This window comes from Pelophylax lessonae (genome assembly GCF_965119305.1).
Source record: "Pelophylax lessonae genome assembly, chromosome: 6".
NCBI classification, from domain to species: Eukaryota; Metazoa; Chordata; class Amphibia; order Anura; family Ranidae; genus Pelophylax; species Pelophylax lessonae.
In genome coordinates this window covers 178,802,949-178,825,156 of record NC_138773.1, presented here as the reverse complement: position 1 = coordinate 178,825,156, position 22,208 = coordinate 178,802,949, and the positions used below count along the sequence as shown (strand labels likewise).

General features: G+C 43.5%; 1 protein-coding gene across 2 annotated transcripts in view; it reads left to right on the top strand.

The window, feature by feature from the left end:
* Positions 1-22,208, top strand: part of SF3B1 (splicing factor 3b subunit 1) — a 124,126-nt gene that overhangs the window by 50,020 nt on the left and 51,898 nt on the right. Inside the window, exons 4-12 of one of the 2 annotated variants that reach the window (XM_082260850.1) lie at positions 9,161-9,275; positions 11,651-11,730; positions 11,814-11,996; positions 12,259-12,496; positions 12,839-13,051; positions 19,517-19,638; positions 20,673-20,870; positions 21,249-21,350; positions 22,000-22,179. In XM_082260850.1, coding sequence (XP_082116976.1) covers positions 9,161-9,275; positions 11,651-11,730; positions 11,814-11,996; positions 12,259-12,496; positions 12,839-13,051; positions 19,517-19,638; positions 20,673-20,870; positions 21,249-21,350; positions 22,000-22,179 — 1,431 coding nt within the window. Of the gene's footprint in view, positions 1-9,160; positions 9,276-9,535; positions 11,363-11,650; positions 11,731-11,813; positions 11,997-12,258; positions 12,497-12,838; positions 13,052-19,516; positions 19,639-20,672; positions 20,871-21,248; positions 21,351-21,999; positions 22,180-22,208 lie in introns of those variants that run through there. The other variant, XM_082260851.1, reaches the window with a different exon arrangement.

Here is a 22,208-nt window from a genome sequence, read left to right as displayed (position 1 = left end):
CCTTTTTAAATAAACAAGTCATTTTTTTAAAAGGGCTTTGTGCCACATGGAGTGTTTTTTTTTTTTTTCTTTTTTTTTCTTCATTCTCATATTGCAATAATGGCCATCCAAGGATCTGATGCATCTATGGCTCTGACATCTGATCACACATCCAGGGTTCCTGCAGAGAATTGCTCCCTAAAGAGAATGCGCGGTTTGCTGGTTTATACCTTTTTACCAGCAATCACATTTAGTGAGTCATTTTTTGGACATAAGTGGTGGTGGTTTTTCACTAAGGTGTGGAGGAAGAGTATAGGACGAACAGGGGGCACTTTGAAGAGAGCAATCTCCACATTGAAATGTTTATTTACCCACAGAGAATGTCAATTCATGGCGACTTTTGTTATTGATTATCAGTATTTTTACATGGTAACCACGGGACTTTTTTCACTTTCACACATTAATGTTGATTATTTTGAATGTTTATTTTTGAGAAACTAGTTACTTTCTCTTTCGTTCATTGACCATTGGTTTATACTGCCCCCTACAGGTGTAAGACACTAGGCAGAAAAAAATTCTGGCTACACCCATGGTCAGTCCTAGTGGGTATACTCCCTCTCTCTGCTATAGTCACTTATTTGGTAGATGCACTGATTGTATCTATGCATGAGATCCTAAAGATGGAGGATGCTGCGGAGGTGGCGCAGGTTCCCTTTGGCACTCACAAGCCATCCAGAGTGGCAAAGGTGTTTCCTTTCCCCGCCTATTTTGACAGAACGGGGACGACCAAAGGGTCCCCATGGGGTTCCTATGCGCTTTACTAGGCATTACCCCATATGAGGAGTCACTCCCTAAGAAGTGGACTGTGCCACCTCCGGTTTCCGGATTAAACAAGGCAACCATGATTCTGGTGGAAGAGTCCCTGGCCTTTAAGGATCCGGCTGACTGGAAGGTGGAGGCTGTGGCCCCCAATTCCTCCCAAACATCAGCCTAAGCTCGATGAAGGGTAAAACAAAGACTCTTTATTCAACAACTCACTTCCAATCTATACAGTCTTAGGTGCTTGATTACAGATTATTGTATACAGAACATAACTAACATACCTGGCCATCTGGACAGAAACAATAGGTGAATGATACTGCAGGCTCAGACAGGATTAGCATTATCATAATTGACTCAACAAACAAGCCCAAAACATAGCCGAATACACATTCCTAGATGTGTGAACACACACCACCTCCAAAGGGATGAAAGCAGAAGACATAGGCTCGCAGGCTGCCCGTCTCCGCTTTCAACACACCTTATTATAAGTGTCAATACACATCCCCACAGTAGACAATAGCTGAGTCTTATGTTGTTAGCATCTGTTTAGTCTCTCATTGTGTGAAGTCCTTTTGTTGTAATAGGCAGCTTAGGCCCAGAGTCTGTCTCTCTTGGGGTGACATGGATTTGAATTAAAAGTAACAGTACTCCAAGGGTCCCCCAGCATACACCCCCACAGAGAGCCGCGCTCCCCTACAAGCCAGGACCCGTAGTCCGTGGGCAGAAGGCTGGCCTCCACACTCCTCCAGTAGCCCGTGGCGAATGTCCCAGCTAATGGGCGTTCGTTACAGCCGTAAAATCCAGTTCTCTGAGTTTATCAACTGACACAGCACCCACCCCGCCTATAGAATTCTGATACTTCTTGCTACTAAACTGATTACCTAGAGCAGAGAGGGGGGGATTATATACCAGATGAGGACGGCCCATGGGCGTAGCCAGGTGTGTTTTGTTCTACTTAGTCCTACTCCTGGAGGAGGCAATATAACCCACTAGTTATGATTTATGGAGCGCTGTGTCCGTAGATAAACTCAGAGAAATGGATTTTATGAAGTACAAAAATCACTTTTTTTTTTTTTTTTTTTTTTCTTACCGTAAAATCCATTTCTCTGATGTTCATTGATGGACACAGCACCCACCCCTCCTCTGTGGAGTTATTCTCCTGACACTGCTTGTAACAAAACTGAGTGACTATAGCAGAGAGAGGGAGTATACCCCCTGGGACTGCTCATGGATGTAGCCAGAATTATTTTCTGCCTAGTGTTCTACCCCTGTAGGGAGCAGTATAACCCAATGGTCAAGAATGACAGGAGCTGTGTCCGTCAATGAACATCAGAGAAATGGATTTTACGGTATGTCAAAAATCCCATTTTTTTTTTTTTTGTAGCACAATAGCGTGTCAGCAAATCACAAGGGGTAATTGGTGAATTAAAGGATAACGAATGATTGTTAGTACTGTAAGTTTCACTAGAGCAAATTAGCACTTTATTAGCATGCTTTTTTTGACATGTGATATGTATTTTTTATATTTTTTTATTTATATATATTTGTGCACTAGCAGATTTTAAACCGGAACACCTCAATTTTGACTCAGCGCTGTTTCCCAATAGATACTAACTCTTGTAACCATCACCTTGCGTTTAAAGCAGAAGCCGGGCCATGAGACGTTTTATAGGTTGGTGTGACCATGCATTTACAGTTGTCTATTTACTGAAGTGTATGGCCAGCCTTAAAGGATAAGGATCACCTTTCTGGAAAACAAATGTGCACATATTTTTGCAGAAGAAAAGTGTTCCCCCCCCCCCCCCCTACAGGAGCTTGCAGAGCATTGCACCTGCGATCTGTGGATCACGGATGCAGTGTGGTGGGCTCCTGTAGAAAGTCCTAAAGCTTTCTTGCCCGCACCTCTGTATGGGCTTTCTGTTAGCTAGAGGAAGTGTCGGTGAACTACAAGGGCACTCTTTAGCTTCACTACAAGAATCCTAAAGATGCATCTCTATATGTCAGAGAGGCAAAGCAGTAGAGGGCAGACTACCTGAGCTAGCAGTGGGACTTATCAGACACTCCCTGAAGAGGAGATGGACTATGATGTGAAATGAAGGAATGGGCAGTATGTGGCAATTGACTTTCTGGAGTAGTCAAAATTTCTAGCAAGTTGAAAGGCACGTAGGCCCATTGAAATTGAAGGAAGGGAAAAATTATTTTTGTTTCAAAGTACTGTTGTTCCTCATGTAGGCCACGGCAGCTTGCACTACAGTGGGATGAGAAGATGTTGCAGGGGCCGTGGCTATCGGCGTTGTCACTGCTTATGCAAAAGCCTGTAGTTTTTCTGCCAGTCCACAGGTGTTGACTAAAGGATTTTTTTTACTAGGAGCCTGTAAAGCATTGCACCCAGTCAACAGATCCCAGGTGCAATGCAGGACACCTGCAGACTGTCTAAGCTATCTGCTCCATGTAACCTGTTCCCAAAGGTGAACTTATCCTTTTTAACATTGACTGTGCTGCTGTAGGTAACCATACAGATGTAATTTTCATTCTTTAATTTTAATTTAGAACTCAGGACGGTTTAAATTGATTTTAAACACTCACCTTGGTAAAACAACCCATTCAGTTTTAAATAGAAATGAAAGCGAAAACATTTTTATAAATCAAAAAAAAAAAAAAAACATTCTAAACACCTCTTCTTTAATAAGGCCCTGTTCACATCTAGGGATTTGGGATTGTGATGGTAACGCTGGGATTCTTCCCATGATTCGAAATTGCACTCTAATGCTGGGAAAATGTGGTACGCTTGTTTTTGTGCCATTAATTTTTAATGGCATCAAAACATGGTGCGGTTTTGCTGTCGATTGTCACACAATCTATCACGGCTATCTGCATTGCCCAAAAGAAGCTGCTGCTCCTTTTTTGGACGAGAAGCTTCACATGATGCAATTTGCTGCAATTGCAGTGGCAAAACCGCAGCACATTCTTAGGTGCCATTGAGAATGAATGGCACTCGAGCATGTTTTGTAATTGTAGTGCGATTTGAAATCGCGGGCAGAATCGCAGCAAATCTGTGTGAGATACCAAATGTAAAGTGATCACATACAGTGCTGTGAAAAGGTATTTTCCCCTTTTTTTTTATTTATTTTTTTTTTACATATTTGTCACACTTAAATGATTCAGATCATCAAACACATTTTTATATTGCGCAAAGATAACCCAAGTAAATCCAAAATACAGTTTTTAAATATCATTTATTAAAGGATAAACAGCTGTCCAAACCTGCCTGGCCCTGTGTGAAAAAGTAACTGGACTGATGAGACTAAAGTTGAACGTTTTGGAAGGAGGGCGTCCCATTACATCCTGGTGGAAAACTAACACAGCATTTCATGAAAAGAATATTATACCAACAGTCCAACATGGTGGAGGTAGTGTGGTGGTGTGGGTATGCTTTGCATCTTCAGGACCAGGACAACTTGCTATAATAATTGATGGAACCATGAATTGTGCGCTCTACCAGAAATTCCTAAAGGAGAATGTCTGGCCGTCTGTTCGTGACCTCAAGTTGAAGCGCACTTGGGTTATGCAGAAGGGCAATGATCCAAAACACACCAAGTCCACTTCCTGAATGGCTCAAAAAATAAAATAAGGTTTTGGAGTGGCCTAGTTAATGTCCGGATTTAAATCCAATTGAGATGCTGTGTCATGACCTTAAACTGGCCCTTCGTGCTCAAACCCTCCAATGTGGCTGAATTAAAACAATTCTGTAAAGAGTAGGCCAAAATCTCTCCACAGTGATGTGAAAGACTCTTTGCCAGTTATTAAACGCTTGGTTACAGTTGTTGCCGCCAAGTGTTTCTGAGGACCAAGATCCAGAGGAACTGCAAGCAACAGCCGGCTGAGGTTTCGCACTGGATAATCTAGATCCTTAAGGTCTCCCTGATAGTTTCAGTGCGGGAAACTTTAAAATTGGCTGATGAATCCACAGCGCCGGGTACACAGGTGTCTTTGGTGTTCCCTTGCCCAGAATTGTTTCATACTATTGTGGATGAACCATGGCGGAACATTAAGCACATGTTAGTGGTGCCTAAGTGTTTTGCACGCTGTTACCCCCTTTGCGGAGGCAGTATCCGCTAGGTGAACTGTGCCACCAAAATTTGATCCCCCTGGTGTCCAGGTTGAATAAAGCGACTCTGGTACCGGTGGAAGGGTCAAAAACTTTTGCAGACCCCATTGATAGACGGGAGAATCCCTGTCCCGCCATTTACACGTGTGAGCAGGTCCCATTAAAGACTACCTTTGTGAATGTTTTGGTAGCGCAGATTGCTACGGAATGGTTGAAGTTACTTAAAAGTAACTTTGAAGCTGAACGGCTCCCCCCTGCGGTGCTGGAACTACAGAACCAGTTTGCTCAAGCCCCGGTGTTCATGTATGCTACATCCCTGGATTCAGTCCTGTTGGTGGACAGGGCGTCGGCAGTGGGGATTGCTATTAGGCGCATGGTGTGGCTAAAAAGCTGGTCGGCAGACCAGGCTTCTAAAAGGCCTTGACTGATCTTCCCTTAGGGGAGAGGATGTTTGGATCCTCTCTGGACGAGTTGATCAATGGTATCACGGGGGATAAGAGCATCATCTTCCCCAATCCTCTGGGGCAAGGCGCCGCGTCCTAGGCGGGGGTCTTCCTTTAATGCTCATAAACGTCTTTTTCGTGCTTCTTGGTTGCAAGAAAAAGGTAAATCATTCAGTTCTTCTGGGGGTTCCAAGAAGCCGTGGTCGGGGAAAGCAAAGACCGGCCAATCTGGACCTGCAGACAAGCCCTCGTCTGCATGAAGGAGCGCCCTCACCCGATTCTGGGGTGGGGGGACGTCTTTGTTTTCTTTCTGGAAACCCTGGACCTCTTTGATTTGGGACAATTGGGTTTACAAACTGATCCGATCTGGGTGCAAGATCGAATTCCGATCTCTCCTGTCGGACAGGTTCTTCCTGGTCCGGTTAAGGGACTTGCGAGGGTCGGCACACGATTTGCTGTCGCAAGGAGTGATTGTACCGGTTCCTTTTCAGGAACATTTTCAAGGGTTTTAGTCAAACCTCTTCACCGTGCCCAGGAAGGAAGACAAGTTGCGTCCAATCCTGAATCTCGAGGCCCTGAACCGCTTTGTGAGGGTATGGAAGTTTCGGATGGAATCCATCTGTACAGTAGTGGCGTTACTACACCAAGGAGATTTCTTAGCCTCCATATAGATCAAGGACGCATATCTACACATTCCTACGCAAACCTGGTAAGGTTGGTCGCCGATGCTCGTTGGAGACTTCCTCTCAGGGAAGATCTGCTGTCTCAAGGTCCAATCCTTCAAACTGCTTTACTGTTGCTGGCTTTTAACGGCATGGCTGTTGAAAGCCAGGTGTTGAGAGAGAGAGAGAGGGGTCTTTCTGACTCTGTGATTCCTACGCTATTGAACTTCTAGGAAGATATATTGTACGTGGAAATCGTATATTTCATGGTGTGAATCGCTGAAGGTACACCCTCGCTTGTTTTCGATAGCTAGGGTATTGGCCTTTCTGCAGAAGGTACCTTGAGAACGTCACATCTGACGAAACGTACGTCGGTCGCGGCGTGCTGACGTCACCATTCTGAGACTGAAGGACGGGCGGAGGAGCCGACCGGCCGGCGGCTCGCTCATACCTACGCTTCCTATTACATTTTGCTTGTAAGTTGCTTTCTTTATTACAATAAATCGTTGGTTTTACACTATTGGAGCGCTTTTGCTTTTTTTTACATACCTGCTATTTTGACAACTTGGAGTATTCGATTCAGTTATCCGGGCAATATCAGAGGACATCTCCATCAGATTGTTACTGGCGCTGTCTTTTCCCTTGTCTGGTAAGCGGCTCTATTGTCGGTGGTGGTCCCCTTTCACCTTGGTGGCCAATCCTAGGCTGCCTTTTTCTGTATTCACGCTGCTATCTGCTTTTTGGCAAGCAGATTGGACCTAAGGGTGTTGGTGCTTTACTTCACTTTAGTAACTACCTGGTAGCGATTAGCATTTGGTGGTGGCACTCACCTTGGGTGACTTTATGATTAGTGATACACAAACCGTATTATGCTATGGAAGCCTTTTTCTTTTCATATGCCTTTGATGTTTGAATACTGAGACACCATTTAAATTCGGGGAGTCATTTTGAAGTCGCTGAAAGGAATACCTCTTGGATGTTGGGCGTATATTTACCTACCTCTGGTAAGGAGATTTTACACCTGGTGGCTTCATTATTTCATCTTGGTTTAGTGCAGATTCCATATTTTTGGATTAACTCTAAGAAGTTTTGGACAATTTATTTGTGGTTTCGCATCACTTGGTGTATGGCCCTACCATCACTATCGTTTGCATCTGATTAATATCTTTTATTACAATATTACTCAATTTAGCGCAACTTGCCTGTATATATTGTATTTTGTTGTTTGTCGCAATTTAAGTTGCTGCTTATCCAGACGAGTTAGCGCAGTTATTTCCCTCCTTTCTTTGTATTTTTCAGACGCCCGTTAGCTATGCATACTTTGATTCATACCTTTTTTATACAGGGATTGCGCCATATGGCTCCTCCAAGAAGGTCCCTGCTACCTCCGTGTGACCTCAATCTGGTATTCTGTTTCTTCACAAGCCTCCTTTGGAGAACATTCGGGTGATTTTCTCTGCTTTCGTAGTCCCAGAAGGTTGCCTTCTTGGTGGCTATCACTTCTGCTCGCAGAGTATCTTAACTGGCGGCGTTGTCCTGCCGCTCACCTTATCTGGTGATACACAGGGATAAAGTGGTACTTTTGACCTGATCAGTCGTTTCTTCCTAAGGTTGTTTCTGATTTTTAATCTGAATGTAGACTTTGTGTTGCCTTCACTCTGCCCTAAGCCCAAACATTCTAAGGAATTTGCATTGCACTCTTTGCACTCTTTGGATGTGGTTCAGGCGATCAGGGTCTATCTGGAGACCACTGCGGTTTTTTTTTTTTTTTGGAATATCAGATGCTCTTCTTATCCTTAACGAAGGCTCTTGTAAGGGATTGGCTGTGTCTGCGGCGACCATATTCGGATGGATCAGACAGTAGTTCAGGCTTATTCGCTGAAGGGTCAGTTTCCTCCTTTCCCGGTGAAGGCGCATTCTACGAGAGCGCTGAGTGTCTTGGGTTTTTCTCCATCAGGTGTCGGTGCTGCAAGTTTGCAAGGCGGCAAAATGGTCGTCTGTGCATAGGTTTACAAAATCCTACAAAGTAGATGTGTTGGCATCTTCGGATGCTTCTTTTGGCCGCAAGGTTTTGCAGGCTGCTGATTAAAGAGAACTGTTTTTTTTTCTCTTTGAGAGTGTATTGTGTTTTCAGGGTGAGCTCCAGTTGTTCCTCGTTGAGCTCCATGTTCCTTGGTTGGCTAAGTTTAGCCTTTGGGGAGTTGCGTTTCCATTTGCGTTGTCTTCCCACCCCTCATGAATATACTGCTTTGGGGCATCCCTATAGTCTGACTAGATGGAGCTGCATCTGTCGAACGGTAGAGAGAACTGGATTACCGTAAAATCCTTTTCTCTGAAGTTCGACAGATTCAGCACCTGCCCCTCCTACTTCTGAGTGAATGGGTTTTTTTTCTATTTGAAACACTGCTTGCAACTAAATGGTTTGATAGCAGGGTGTGTGGGGTTATGCCTGCAGGGACAGCCCCCATAGGTGTGGTTAAGCTTTTTTTTCCTGCCTAGTGCCTATTCCTGATAGGAGGAGCATAACCCTATAGTCTCTAAATTGATGGAGCTGCGTCTGTCGAACTTCAGAGAAAAGGATTTTACGGTAAGTTCTTACAAAAATCCAGTTTTTGCCTTAATAATAATAATAATAATAATAATTAAAAAAAAAAAACCATTTTGTGTTTACTCGGAGGGTTTGGAGATCTGAAAAATTTAAGTGTGACAAATATATGCAAAAAAATCAGTAAGGGGGCAAATAACTTTTTCATAGCACTGTATTCTCTGCTCTGATGCATAACAGCTAGACACTGATCTTCATGGTGAAACACTGTGCAGGAAGGGGGGTGTCAGGACAATTCTAAATATTGGAGGAGAGCAGGCTGAGTTCCCTGCACAGCTAGAGTACTGACCACAGTGTGTTCTCCTGCTTGTGTGGTCAGTTTTTAATAAGAAAGAAGAGGGACTGGCATTAACGCTAGGGATTTCACACAAAGGAAGAAATATAAATAGAACAGGATACTTTCTCCTACAAGTACACGGTACAGCAGGCACATATCAGGAATATGAATGTTGGTTAAGTTAATAAAACATATTTTTTTAAGTTTGTGCATTTCAAGGCTTCGAGTAACCTCTAAGTTATGATTTTGTGCATTTTCTCCTAGTATGATCCATTTGCTGAACATAGACCTCAGAAAATTGCAGATCGGGAGGATGAATATAAAAAACATAGGCGGACAATGATCATTTCTCCAGAGCGTCTTGACCCTTTTGCAGACGGTAATTGGCTTATGTGTTTTAATTTAACATGTTTTAGTTTTTTTATTTTATCCTGAATTTAACCCCTTATGCTTTCATTGCCATGCTTATGCCTTTTTTGGCTTTTCTCCCTGTACTTTATCATTGCCGAGACACTATCTAATCCCTTCACAGAACATTTCTAGTCTGAATAGCATTACAGCACACTTTATTGATTTAAATCATTTCACAACATATTATAATACTTTTATGGCGACTTAAAAATGGATTGCAAAATGCATTCCAATATGACGGTATTTGACCATAAGATTCTTAAATACAAAAGGCTTTCCTTTTTATATTCATACAAACATACTGCTGGAGAGAATCTTATCTTGGTGCATACCTTTTATAAGGCAGGCATCTGGGGACTTGATCCCCCACTGATCATTTGCTGCTTCATAATATTGCTTTTTACTTAAGTCTTAGCTGGAGAGCCACAAGTTAGTTGCCTGAGTCTGTGTCTACACAATTTTAACTGCAGGTCATTTGCTTTAAAACCTGCATGTATCAGTGATGGGTTTGGTGTATTGTATATTGTAAATGATAAACAATGCTTGTCAGACTTCACAGGCCCATACTAACTGTCCTTAATTTCTTTCCTACAGCAGTACTGCTAAATACAAGTCCTGTCTGCATTCTTAAGGGTGCAGTGCAACACATCCTGTGTAGCTAATGGTGAAAAAAAGTAATCCAAAGGAAGTCCTATCTTTTCTAGTGTCCGCTTGACACTGCAGATTGGGCGTGGTCTCCAACATCTTTCTGTTTTTTTTTTCTAAGTTTTTTTTTTTTCTATTGGTGTGTGCATGATCACGGTATGGAGATTCAGAGGCACCCTTCATCCCCCCCCCCAAAAAGTATTTTGATTTTAATGAAAAGGGAAAATTTGCTGACAAATGGAGTTATGAGGTTCATATAGTTATGCCAATAACTATAGCTCTAAATTTAAATAATGGTCATTTACAGTTTGGTGTATTTGCTAAATGAAGACCTATTTAACGCAGAGATGCATGCACTTTCATAAAGGTGCTGTTAACTTCAAACTAGTCTTTGACGAAAGGGCAAGTCCACCTAAAAACTTAATAAGCTTTGAGTTGGTTCTGGCAGGGATTGTCCACTCCATAGGCTTCTACATAGGGTCTTGGAACCTTATATTGATGTCCCCTCCTCCTAAACCTCCCCACTTCTACTATGGCCATGATGTGCCATGCAAAACTGCAGTGTCACCAGGTATTTCCTGCATTCTGTATGCAATTCCTACATATAATTTAGAAGGTGATGTGACCCCATTGCTCAGTAAAGACTCTGGAGTTGAATGTAGTGTTTTGTGGGGAGAAGAATGTGGTCCGTGAAGGAACATATGTAGTGTGAGTGAAATCAAGGCTTCAACAGTTTAGCCAAAATTCATTCATCATTATTTTGCCAAAGGATTTTGAACATGTGAAGGGATTTAGGCAGCTTTGCTTTTCATCTTTCAAACACAATGTTTTCAGTGGGTGTTTGACTAAATATTGGATTTTAGTGCCAGAATGTTGCAGTTGGTCACCTCTGCTCACTGAAAAAATCTATTTTGAGTGGACTGATTGATGCTTAGCAAAAAGTACTAAGTATATTGTTTTTCAAAAGCAACTGTGTTTATGAGAAAATCGGGTTTTTGTCTAGAGCATTAAGCTTGGCATTATTTTCATTTTTCTGATTATATATATTTTTTTAAATATTTTTGGATTAATTTTTCTTGTATCCAAAAAGTGGACCTGTGGTTCAGACTTTGGTTAGCTTTTAAAATGTGTTTTAAGATTGCTTTTCTTTATGATGCTGCCCAGTTTCTCTAGACAGATTAACTCATTCTCATTTTTTTAGATTTTCTTAGTATTTTGTTAGAAACTGAAGCCTAAAATATTGTGAAGCCATAATTGGGTATAGTATATACTGGTGCTTTTAACAACTTTACCCAGGTAATGTTGAGTATACATTTTCCAAAGTGTTACTAATGGTAAAGAGATGATTTTCTAGGCTTCTATTCTGCTGCTTGAAGTCAGAACTGCTGATGGAGACAAAGGAATGAAAGTGTACGTATTATGGAACAGTGCCAACGGAACTCACCACTTCTGAAGACACTTCAGTGCTTTGCCATATTTTTTTTCTTTTAATCTGCATTTGATGTTTGCTGTAAAACTGTAGCTTGTATTTTTATATAGGTTACATATGACAATAAAATCCATTAACGTAAGAAATGTAACCTTTAATTTTAGTTGATTTATAATAAATCAAATATCCCTAGTATTTTGCTAGAGAGGGATTAACCATATTTTAAATAGACACTTGCAAGTTACTTTTCTTGTTGTTGATTTCTGTAGGAGGCAAGACTCCAGATCCTAAAACAAATGCACGAACATACACAGATGTTATGAAAGAAAAGCAGTTGAGAAAGGAACAGGTTGGTTGACAAATGAAGAATTCAGGTTAGCATTTATCAAATACTAGTGCAATTAAACTAACCTCTTTGTTTGTTTTTCTTAGTATGAAATTCATCAGCAGATAGCAGAAAAGGCAAAGTCTGGTGATTTAAAAGTGGTCAATGGATCATCTGCTTCAGCAGCATCACAACCATCTTCAAAGCGTAAAAGAAGATGGGATCAAACAGCCGACCAGACCCCAGGGTCCACACCCAAGAAGGCCTCAAGCTGGGATCAAGCGGAGGTCGTTGTACTTTTATCTAGTTACTTTTTATCTACGTTTTTGATTTTTTTTTTTTTTTTTTCTTTAAGACTGATCATTTATTCGCCAACTCTTTGCAGTTGTAGTTTAGTCGGATAACACAACAATAGCAGTCAGTCCTATGAATATGTCCACTCTTGGAATGTTATCGTTTTCACTGAGACAAACAAACACACATAAAGATTTCTTGTCGTTGTCTTTGTTAGCTAGTGAGCTTTTTTTTAACAATGGTTTTTGTATTTTGAAGACACCTGGACACACGCCTTCATTAAGATGGGATGAGACCCCTGGTCGTTCAAAGGGAAATGAAACCCCTGGAGCTACTCCTGGCTCAAAAATCTGGGATCCTACTCCCAGCCATACTCCTGCTGGAGCAGCAACTCCAGGTCGTGGTGATACCCCGGGCCATGCCACTCCAGGGCATGGAGGTGCAACTTCTAGTGCACGTAAAAACAGATGGGATGAAACGCCTAAAACAGAACGTGGTAAGTTTGGCAATACAAAATATTGCTGTATTTTTTTGCTTGCTGTTGATATCCATGGTCTACTTCCACTTGCTGCAGAAAGTGCATCTTCCAACCCCACCACCAAGTTGGTTGAGCTGTTTCATGGGTCAAAACAACTAGAATGTTGGGTTCTGTTGTATTCAATCATGCTGCAATACATAGTGTATGTGGAGTTTTAGTTGGGCATTGCTTGTAAACTTTGCTTAAAATTATGCAGATACTGTGCAGTGAAGGGTCTGATGGGAACTGGCAAGTTTTTGCCTAAAGTAAAATGCTAGCAAGCTTCCCTTGATTCATTTCAATCTTTTCTTCTATCTGCAGATACTCCTGGTCATGGAAGTGGATGGGCTGAGACGCCACGCACAGATCGTGGAGGAGAATCAATTGGGGAAACCCCAACTCCTGGAGCAAGTAAAAGAAAGTCTCGTTGGGATGAAACTCCAGCTAGTCAGATGGGTGGTAGCACTCCAGTACTGACACCGGGAAAAACGCCAATTGGTACCCCTGCTATGAATATGGCTACTCCTACACCAGGTGAGTAACCTTAATTTGACGTCTCCTCTTTTTTTTTTTTCATTGCATGAAAATTTTACATTGGAATTTTCCACTGTATTCATTTGAAGTGAAGAATGCAACGGAGATCCTAAAATGCCATTAAGATTTCAAAAACACTTTTCAGAAGCATTTTTAAAAGGTCTCCCAAACCGCACACACAGCACATTTACTTTTTGGCAAAACTAGTTGTATGGATTGAGCTGAGTGTTTATGAAGTAAACAAGAGATGAAGTATTCTGCATTTTGGCTACAAATTGGATTTGGGAATCGAAATCTAAACACATATGGATGGCACCAATCTTGAAATTCTGTGAGTTGGCCACCAAGACTAAATGACTACTGCAGCTGTTGGTGCCCTTAAAGCGGTTGTAAACCCTACGCCCCGACGCGGACCCCCGGACATCGCTGCGGGTGCTGCCATGATCCCTCGCCGTCTCTTCCGGGTTCGGCGGCTCCGGCGCGGTGATTGGCCGGAAGAGACGGCTCCGGCGCGATGATTGGCCGGAGCCGCGATGATGTCACTCCCGCGCATGCGTGCGGGAGTGATTTTCCGGCAAGCTCCCGGCAAATTAATTGAAGGTCCCCCCGGACCTTCAGAGCGCATGCGCCGCTCGCGAGAGCGGCTGCATGCACTGTAAATATCTCCTAAACCATGCCGGTTTAGGAGATATTATTTGTACCTACAGGTAAGCCTTATTATAGGCTTACCTGTAGGTAAAAGTGTCAAAAAGCGGGATACTACCGCTTTAAAATCAGGCTGGTCTGCTTGGAAGTTAATTGAAAGTGTAACACCAAGACTTTTATTAACTCCAGTACTAGAATAATGCTTGAGTTATATCTGACACTTCAGAGGAAATGGTGCGTATTGGAGTCTTACTGGTATGCCCAGTAAGCTTCTGGTTAAAGCAGACGATTGGGCAAAAGTCCAATTAGCTTAAATATAAATCTTTTTTTCTCTTTCGTTTACTGACGGACACAGCTCCAGAATCTTCTTGACCATTGGGTTATGCTGCCCCCTACAGGAGTATGACACTAGGCAGGAAAAAGCTTTACCATGCCTATGGGGCAGTCCCAGAGGGTATACTCCCACTTCCTCCTAAAGGGATTCAGTTTTTATCTGCCTAGTCGGGAGTAAGGATCTAGTTCCTTCCTGGGATCTCTGGTCCTAGCATTTTTTTTAAAACCGATTTCTTTTCCCATTTTGTCGTTGGTGGCTGCTGTAGGTATCAGTGGCCATGTTTGTGTAGTCCGGGGGGCATTTTCTTGTAGTTTCTTATTAATATAAAGCGGTGGCCATGTTTTTGAAGCCTATGGAGCGGTGAATCAGTGGGCCTCTAGTGTTACTTCCTGGATTTCCACCTCTCTGATTGCCACACAGCATGCAGCCTGGCGTTCTGCGCTATCCTGAGTCTGTGGTCTTGAGTCCTTGTGGGTGCAAAACGGCCTCCCTCTTTCTGCTATAGCAGCAAACTTGGTGCGCTGGGACTTGTGGTGCCTCTTGTGCTGTGGTGGGATTTTTTTTGAATTTTTTTTTTTTTTTGCTACTGGTCCCCTTAAGCATGTCTCACCACCTGACCCCCCTCTCAGGGGCTGTGGGATTCTGGGTCCCAGTCTGCTTAGTGTACTATGACAGTCCTAGGGTCACTAGTGTCCAAGATGGATATGGTCCAGCAAACCAGAATGGGCAAAAAGCCTCCCCCGCCTTCACCTGCATCCTCTGTCTCCTGAGATTCTGAAGTTGATATGGCCGCCGCAGATGCGCTGCGTCCCACGCTTCCTGAGTGCTCTCTTAGTGAGGAGGATTCCACTTCCACTATGGGTGCTCGTGAAAAAGCGCTAGTGGATGCATGGATTTGTATCAGTCCGGGAAACTTTAAAACTGGAGGATGCAGCTGCTGCGTCAGATGCCGGTACAATTCTGTACCCGCAGATCCTCAAAGGCGGCAAAGGTTTTTCCCCTTTCCCGCCTATTTTGACAAAATTGTCGCGAGTCAGTGGGGTTTCCCAAAACGCTCTGTCGGGGTGCCTAAGCATTTTAAGGTATCCTTTTGAAGAGTCCTTGTTAAAGAAACTGACAGTACCCCTTGTGAAGGACTCTCAGGTTTCCAGGTTGCATAAATCCACCCTTCTCCCCCGGTGGAGGACTCTCCGTCCTTTAAGGACCCTTTTGACAGGAGAGCTGAATCTCTGGTCCGAAACGTTATCATGGTCGGTTCCATTCTCCGACCGTTTTTTGCCATAACCTTGGTTTCCCAGACCTTAACGGAATGGGCTAAGCTCCTGCGCCAGGATTTGGAAGGGGAACAGATTGCCCCCTAACCTCGTGGAGCTGACGGACCAGTTCATCTGTGATGCCTCTCTGGATGTGGCTCCCTTAGTCTGCAGGGTATATTTTACAGCGGTGATCCTTTGGCGCATGATATGGCTCAAATACTGGTCTATGGACCAGACTCCCAAGAAGGTCCCGTCTAATCTCCCTTTTGTGAGAGATCGCCGGTTTGACGAGGGGAAGAGTACTCTAATCCCACAGGCTACCAGGAGCAAGGAGTCTTGTTGCAAATGTGGCCCTTTCTTCTCGGCTCACAAGCAGCCCTTTCATTCCTCGGGATCTCGGGACAAGGGCTCGTCAAAATCAGTGCAAACCCCCTCAGGAGATTCAAGGAGGCCGTGGTCTGGTACGCCGAGAGTGGGTCCCTCCAGACCCACAGAAAAGCCCTTTTCTGCCTGAAGTGGGCGCCCTCACCCGTATCTGAGGTGTGGGGGGGTGTCTTCGCTTCTTTCCGTACCCATGGACCGCATGGATTCAAGACAGGTGGGTCCATGAGCTAACCCGGTCCAGGTACAACATCGAGTTTCGGATTTTGTCTTCCCTTCCAACCTGCGCTTGTCCCCAGATCGCCTGCAAAGTCTCCTCGGGGCGGTGCAAGAGCTGCTCTTACAAGGGGTCATTGTTCCGGTTCCAGATTTGACACACTTTCTGGGGTTTTATTCAAACCTTTTTACTGTTCCCTTTAAGCAGATAAAGTTCGTCCAATCCTGAACCTCAAGGCCTTGACCAGGTTTGTGCGGGTACAAAAACTCTGGGTGGAATCCATTCGTACGGTAGTGGCATCCCTTCATCAAGTGGATCTTCTGGTCTCTATCGACATCAAGGACACTTGCCTTCATATCCCAATATATGTCGGGCATCAGCGTTTTCTTCGATTTGCCGTGGGCGAGGAGCATTATCAATTTGTGGCGTTACCCTTTGGTCTCGACTCAGCTCCTCGGGTGTTCACCGAAGTGTTTGCCCCAGTGTTCGCATTGTTGCGACAGCGGAGGATTGCGGTGCTGGGGTACATGGATGATCTTCTTCTATAAGCAGAGTCTTTGACTGCTCTACAGGACAACCTAGACATCACCGTTTGCAGGCGTTCGAGTGGACTATGAATTTCCAGAAGTCTGCTCTGGCTCTGCCCACCAAGTTGGACTATCTGGGTCTGATTTTGGACTCTGCCTCAGCCAGGGTGTTTATCCCATTGGACAAATTCCAGAAGCTGCAGGCTGCCATTCGACTTCTGCTGTCCAGCAGTCGATCGTCTCTCCGCACTTGCATGTGGGTGCTGGGCCTGATGGTGTTCCGTTTGTACATTTCCACACAAGACCTCTGAAAAGGGAGATTTTTGCCAAGTGGGTCAAGAATCCACAGTCTCTGGACAATCTGATCCTGTTGAGCTGGGGAACAAGAGTGTCCTTGATTTGGTGGCTTAGCTCTTTGACCGGGAAAAAATCCTTCCTTCCCCTGTACTGGACGGTGATCACCACGGATGCCAGCCTGTACCGGTGGGGAGATGTTTTGGGTACAGACTGTGCTCAGGGAGTTTGGACTCTGGAGGAGTTTATGCTACCAATCAACATACTGGAACTTCGGGCGATCAGACTGTCTGGCCCATTGGATGGTTCGTCTTCAGGGATGTCCAGTACGGATTCAATTAAACAATGCCACGGCTGTGGCAATGTCAATCTTTAAGGGGGGCACAAAAAGTGGCCTAGTGGCCCGGGAAGTAGCCGGCATTCTAAGGTGGGCGGAACATTTTTGTTTCAGCTCTCTCGGCTGTGCATATTCCAGGGGCTGAAATTTGGCAGGCGGATTACCTCAGTCTACAGACCCTGGACCAAGGAGAATGGTCACTTCATCCAGATGGGTTTCATCAGCTGTGTCTCCGGTGTGGAACTACCAAGGTGGATCTGTTGGCCTCTCGTCTCCACAGGAAGGTGCAGAGATTCGTGGCAAGGTGTTGGAATCCTCTCGCTGATGCCATGGACGCACTGGTGGCTCCTTGGGGGCAGTACCGTCTGATATATGCCTTCCCCCTCACACTTCTGCCGAGGCTTCTGCAAACGATCAAGGCAGAAGGAATTCTGGTCATCCTGGTGGCCCCAGACTGGCCTCGACGGTCTTGGTACGCCGACCTAGTCCGGGTGATCGCCGATGTCCCTTGGCGACTCCCTCTAAGGGAAGACCTGTTGGCCCAAGGGCCGATTTTCCATCCTGCTTTACAGTCGCTGCTTTACAGTCGCTGGTTCCTCCTTGGGACCTCAATTTGGTACGGTCGGTTTTTCAGAAACCTCCTTTCGGAAATATTCGTGAGATTCCTCTGCTTGCGTTGTCCCGGAAGGTGGCCTTAATGGCGGTTACTTCCGCATGCAGGATGTCCGAGCTTGCAGCTTTGTTTTGTCCAACTTATTTGGTTTTTCACAGAGATAAAGTGGTGCTTTGCAGTAGTTAAGGCAAATCAGACTCGCAAGTCCGTCCTTACGGACGGACTTCACAAGGGGTTGGCTGCGTCTGCTGCAACCATTTCCAGCTGGATTAGACAAACGGTAGTGCAGGTCTATTCAGTCGGGTCAGGTTCCTCCTTTCCCTGTTAAGGCGCAATCCTCACTGGCGCTTAGTACCTCTTGGGCCTTCCTCAATCAGGCGTCAGTGATGCAGATTTGCAAGGCGGCCACCTGGTAGTCTGTGCACACTTTCACTAAATTTTTCAAAGTAGATGTGTTGACATCTGCGGATGCTGCTTTTGGCTGCAAGGTTTTGCAGACTGCTGTTTGAGAGGACTTGATCCTCTTTGAGGGTGTATTGTTTTCAAGTGAGCTCCAGTTGTTGGTGGTTGAGCTCCGTTACCTGGTTGGCTAGGTTTAGCCTTTTGGGAATTTTTTCTGCAGTGCTTTTCCCACCCCTCATGTTTGACGCTAGTTTGGGACAACCCAATGGTCAAGAAGATTCTGGAGCTGTCTCCATCAATGAACGAAAGAAAATTAGATTTTTGACTTACTGTAAAATCCTTTTTCTCTGATGTTCATTGACGGACACAGCACCCAACCCTCTTTTGAGTTGGGCTATTTTTCTTCTGACACTGCTTGCAACAAAACGTAATGCATATAGCAGGAAGTGGGAGTATACCGTTCTGGGACTGCCCCATAGGCGTGATGAAGCTTTTTTCCGGCCTAGTGTCCTACTCCTGTAGGGGGCAGCATATAACCCAATGGTCGAAGATTCCGGAGCCGTGTCTGTTGATGAACATCCGAGAAAAGGATTTTACAGTAGGACAACCAGGAAGTTGGCACACTTAGTTCATCTACAGTTTCCCATGTTGCCTCTCCACCTCCATCCAATCGGTTGGACAGATGAAGGCAAAGTTTATTTCCTTTCCTTGGTCCTAGTATGTTGTTTATACATAGATATGTAAGTGAGATAGGGACCATAGACTTTAAGCTCATTGAGGGCAGAGGCTGATGTGAATGTACAGTAAAGTGTCTGTGCTGTATTAATGCCTGAAAATACCTTTTTTTTTTTTTTTCCCCTCTAATCTGAAAATGGCTGCCTTAACTGCAGTTAGAGGATAAAGGGGAGCATTCCATCATAAAAGATCTTTAGAAAGGCCAGCCCAAACCTCTGTCTGTGAGGAAATACTATCCCATTTTTTTTTTTTTTGTTTTGTTTTGAGAGATTCCCCAAATAAAGACGTCATCCTTAAGCGCCGGTTCACATAGGAGCGACGCTACTTTCAGGGGCGACCTCCGAGATCGCGGTGCGAGCAGCGCGCTGCGACCTTGGAGCGGCCGCCACGGACTTCATAACATTGAAGTCTATGGCGGTCGCCTCCTGGTCGCCCCAAAGAAGCTCCGGACCCTTTTTCTAGGTCGGAGCGACTTGTGTCGCTCCTATTAGAACGGGTCCGCAGCTTTCCTATGGGAGGCGACCTGCGGCGACCTGTGAGGCGACCAGGTCGCCTCACAGGTCGCCCTAGTGTGAACCGGGGCTTATATGCACAAGAAACCTCAAATTTAAAGCACAGAAGATGTGCATGTACAACTGACGTGGTTAGATTTTATATATGTTTTTTTAGAGCCTTGTTTCAGGTTTTTAAAAGCTTTTATAATCTTGTATGTTGCCTGTTCTAGGACACATTATGAGTATGACTCCTGAACAGCTTCAAGCATGGCGTTGGGAGCGGGAAATTGATGAAAGAAATCGCCCACTTTCAGATGATGAGTTGGATGCCATGTTTCCAGAGGGTTATAAGGTATTGTTTAATATCCATTTTGGTGCTGAATTTTTCTATTTGCATGTTTCCAAGTAGGAGATGGTTAGTTAATTACAATTTCCAAAGCTGAAAACCAGTAAATGTATTTCCTGAAATTTGGGGACATTTTTTCAATTTAGTTAGGATTTTTTTTGGAGGGACCAAACTGCACACTTTTCTTCACAATTCATTACTGTGGGAATCAATAACATTAATCTAGAACTTTAACTTTTCCAGTTAATGCTCTTTAACGAAACATATATTCCACATAATTAATTTTGCTACCAAAACTAGTGTATTGTAAATCGCCTACAGCATTGCACCTGCTTCTACTTGCCCAAGGCTGCCATTTTGCTGAAGCACAGAGCAGTCCCTTCTTTCCTGAGAACCCTCCCTTTCTCCTTAGTGTCAAAAACAGTCATTAAAATGTTTGCATTTCCAGCCTTGATTCTATGCCTTGGTTCAGCTAGAGGGGATGTCTGCAGTAGCTGAACAATGTTCAGAATCACAGTGCTGCTGCAATGACTAATCTATAGTCTGCTTACATATGTCTCCCTGGCAGCAGAGTTTGTCCTGTCACCTCTCCTGTTTCTTTTCTCTCTCTCTCTCCCAATCTCTGTTCCATTGGCACATGCTTTGTCCTTCCTTTTGCCCCCCACCAGCAGCAGTAAATCTTGAGTCTGTCAGCAGGTTGGGTTCTAGTGGGACTTCCTCACTGCTCTAGTTATCAGCACAGGGCCGAGAATAGAAAACTGAGGCTGCGCAGAGCATGATAAAGTGCCTTGCTAGATTTTATCCCGTATAGGCCCCCCTTTTTTTTTTTTTTAAGTTAATGCAGAGAATATATTAAGGTAAAAAAAAAAAATCTGTCTTTAAAACCACTTTAAGGTCTGAATCTAAATTGTCCCTTTTATTCCAGGCTGTTTCTATTATAGTATTGTACATGGCAAATTTAGATTATACATTTACTTAGGACTCGGACTTGATTTAAGGACCCAGAAAATCCTAATTTTTGCATTTTTTTTTTTTTGCAGGTTCTTCCCCCACCAGCTGGATATGTCCCAATACGCACACCAGCACGTAAACTGACTGCGACTCCAACACCATTGGGTGGCTTAACTGGTTTTCATATGCCTGCTGAAGACAAAACCATGAAAAATGTCAGTGATCAGCCATCAGGAAATCTTCCATTCCTTAAACCAGATGATATTCAGTACTTTGATAAACTACTAGTAAGTGATGATCATTGTCTTTTTATTCTTTGCAATTGTGCAATTGTACAGACATGTTTGCAGGTCTAGTATGCTTTCATCATAGAAATGACATTTAATAACATTAGATGAATAAACTGCTGTTTGTTCTGTAATGCACTTGTTCTCTAAAACCAATTTCATTTTCTCACAAATCCTTTTTTTTTTTTTTCTACATATGTTAAGATTGAGTGTGTTTTTAATAGTTTGTCTTTTTAAAATAAAATTACCAGATAAGGTTCATTATTATTATTCATTATTAGGATATTATCTGTGTAATTCTATGAATATCTAATGCAATACAGGCTGAGAGTTTTCAGTATTTAGTATCTGATTACATTTTTTTTTTCCTAATTTGAGGTTGATGTTGATGAATCTACCCTTAGTCCAGAAGAGCAGAAGGAAAGAAAAATAATGAAGCTACTGCTGAAGATAAAGAATGGCACACCTCCCATGAGGAAGGTACAGAATATGCGGCTACTGTCCTTTTTGTCTTTTCCTTTTCATGTGAAATGTAACTAGAAAAGGAAACATACTATCAATGTTTCTGTGAGGAAGTTACTCAGTTTCTTATTTAGACTGTTGGATCAATTATCATTTGGACCAAGTTTGGTCACATTGTAAAATATAGAGGATTTAAAGCATTGACGTGGTAGATGATATAGTCTCTAGATCAACTTTTCTTTACAGCACAAACACTTTTGTTAATTTTTAATTAAATATTATAAGGAATGCTGCTCATAGTCATTCTTGTGTTGAGATTTAGGGTGTGAATTAGTTTTGGGTGTTTTTCAGTTTTTATGTAATGCTTTTAAGTTTTTTTGGAATCCTACTTGCCTTGGTGGAGATGCTGCATCTGTCACCTGCTGGCTCTAAGACTGATCGCTCCGAGCTCCATGAGCAGAGAGCTGGCAGCAGTCAACTGAAAACCAGTCAGTTTGTTCTGCACTCCTGTGATCCACAGGCAAAGTACAGCCAAACAAGCTCTGGCTTTACTTTTTTCCTTTTTAAGGGTTTATGGAAATGTCTTCACAAAGTGAGTATTGAATGTTGTGGCCTTAAATTTTCTAAAATGGAGCTTCCCCCCCCCCCCCCTTTTTTTTGTTGTTAGGCAGCACTGCGGCAGATTACAGACAAAGCTCGGGAATTTGGCGCTGGACCATTGTTTAATCAAATCTTACCATTGCTGATGTCTCCAACACTTGAAGACCAGGAACGACATTTGCTAGTTAAAGTCATTGATAGAATCTTGTACAAACTTGATGATTTGGTTAGACCATATGTGCACAAGGTATGTAAAATGTTTTAGTGATCTATTTG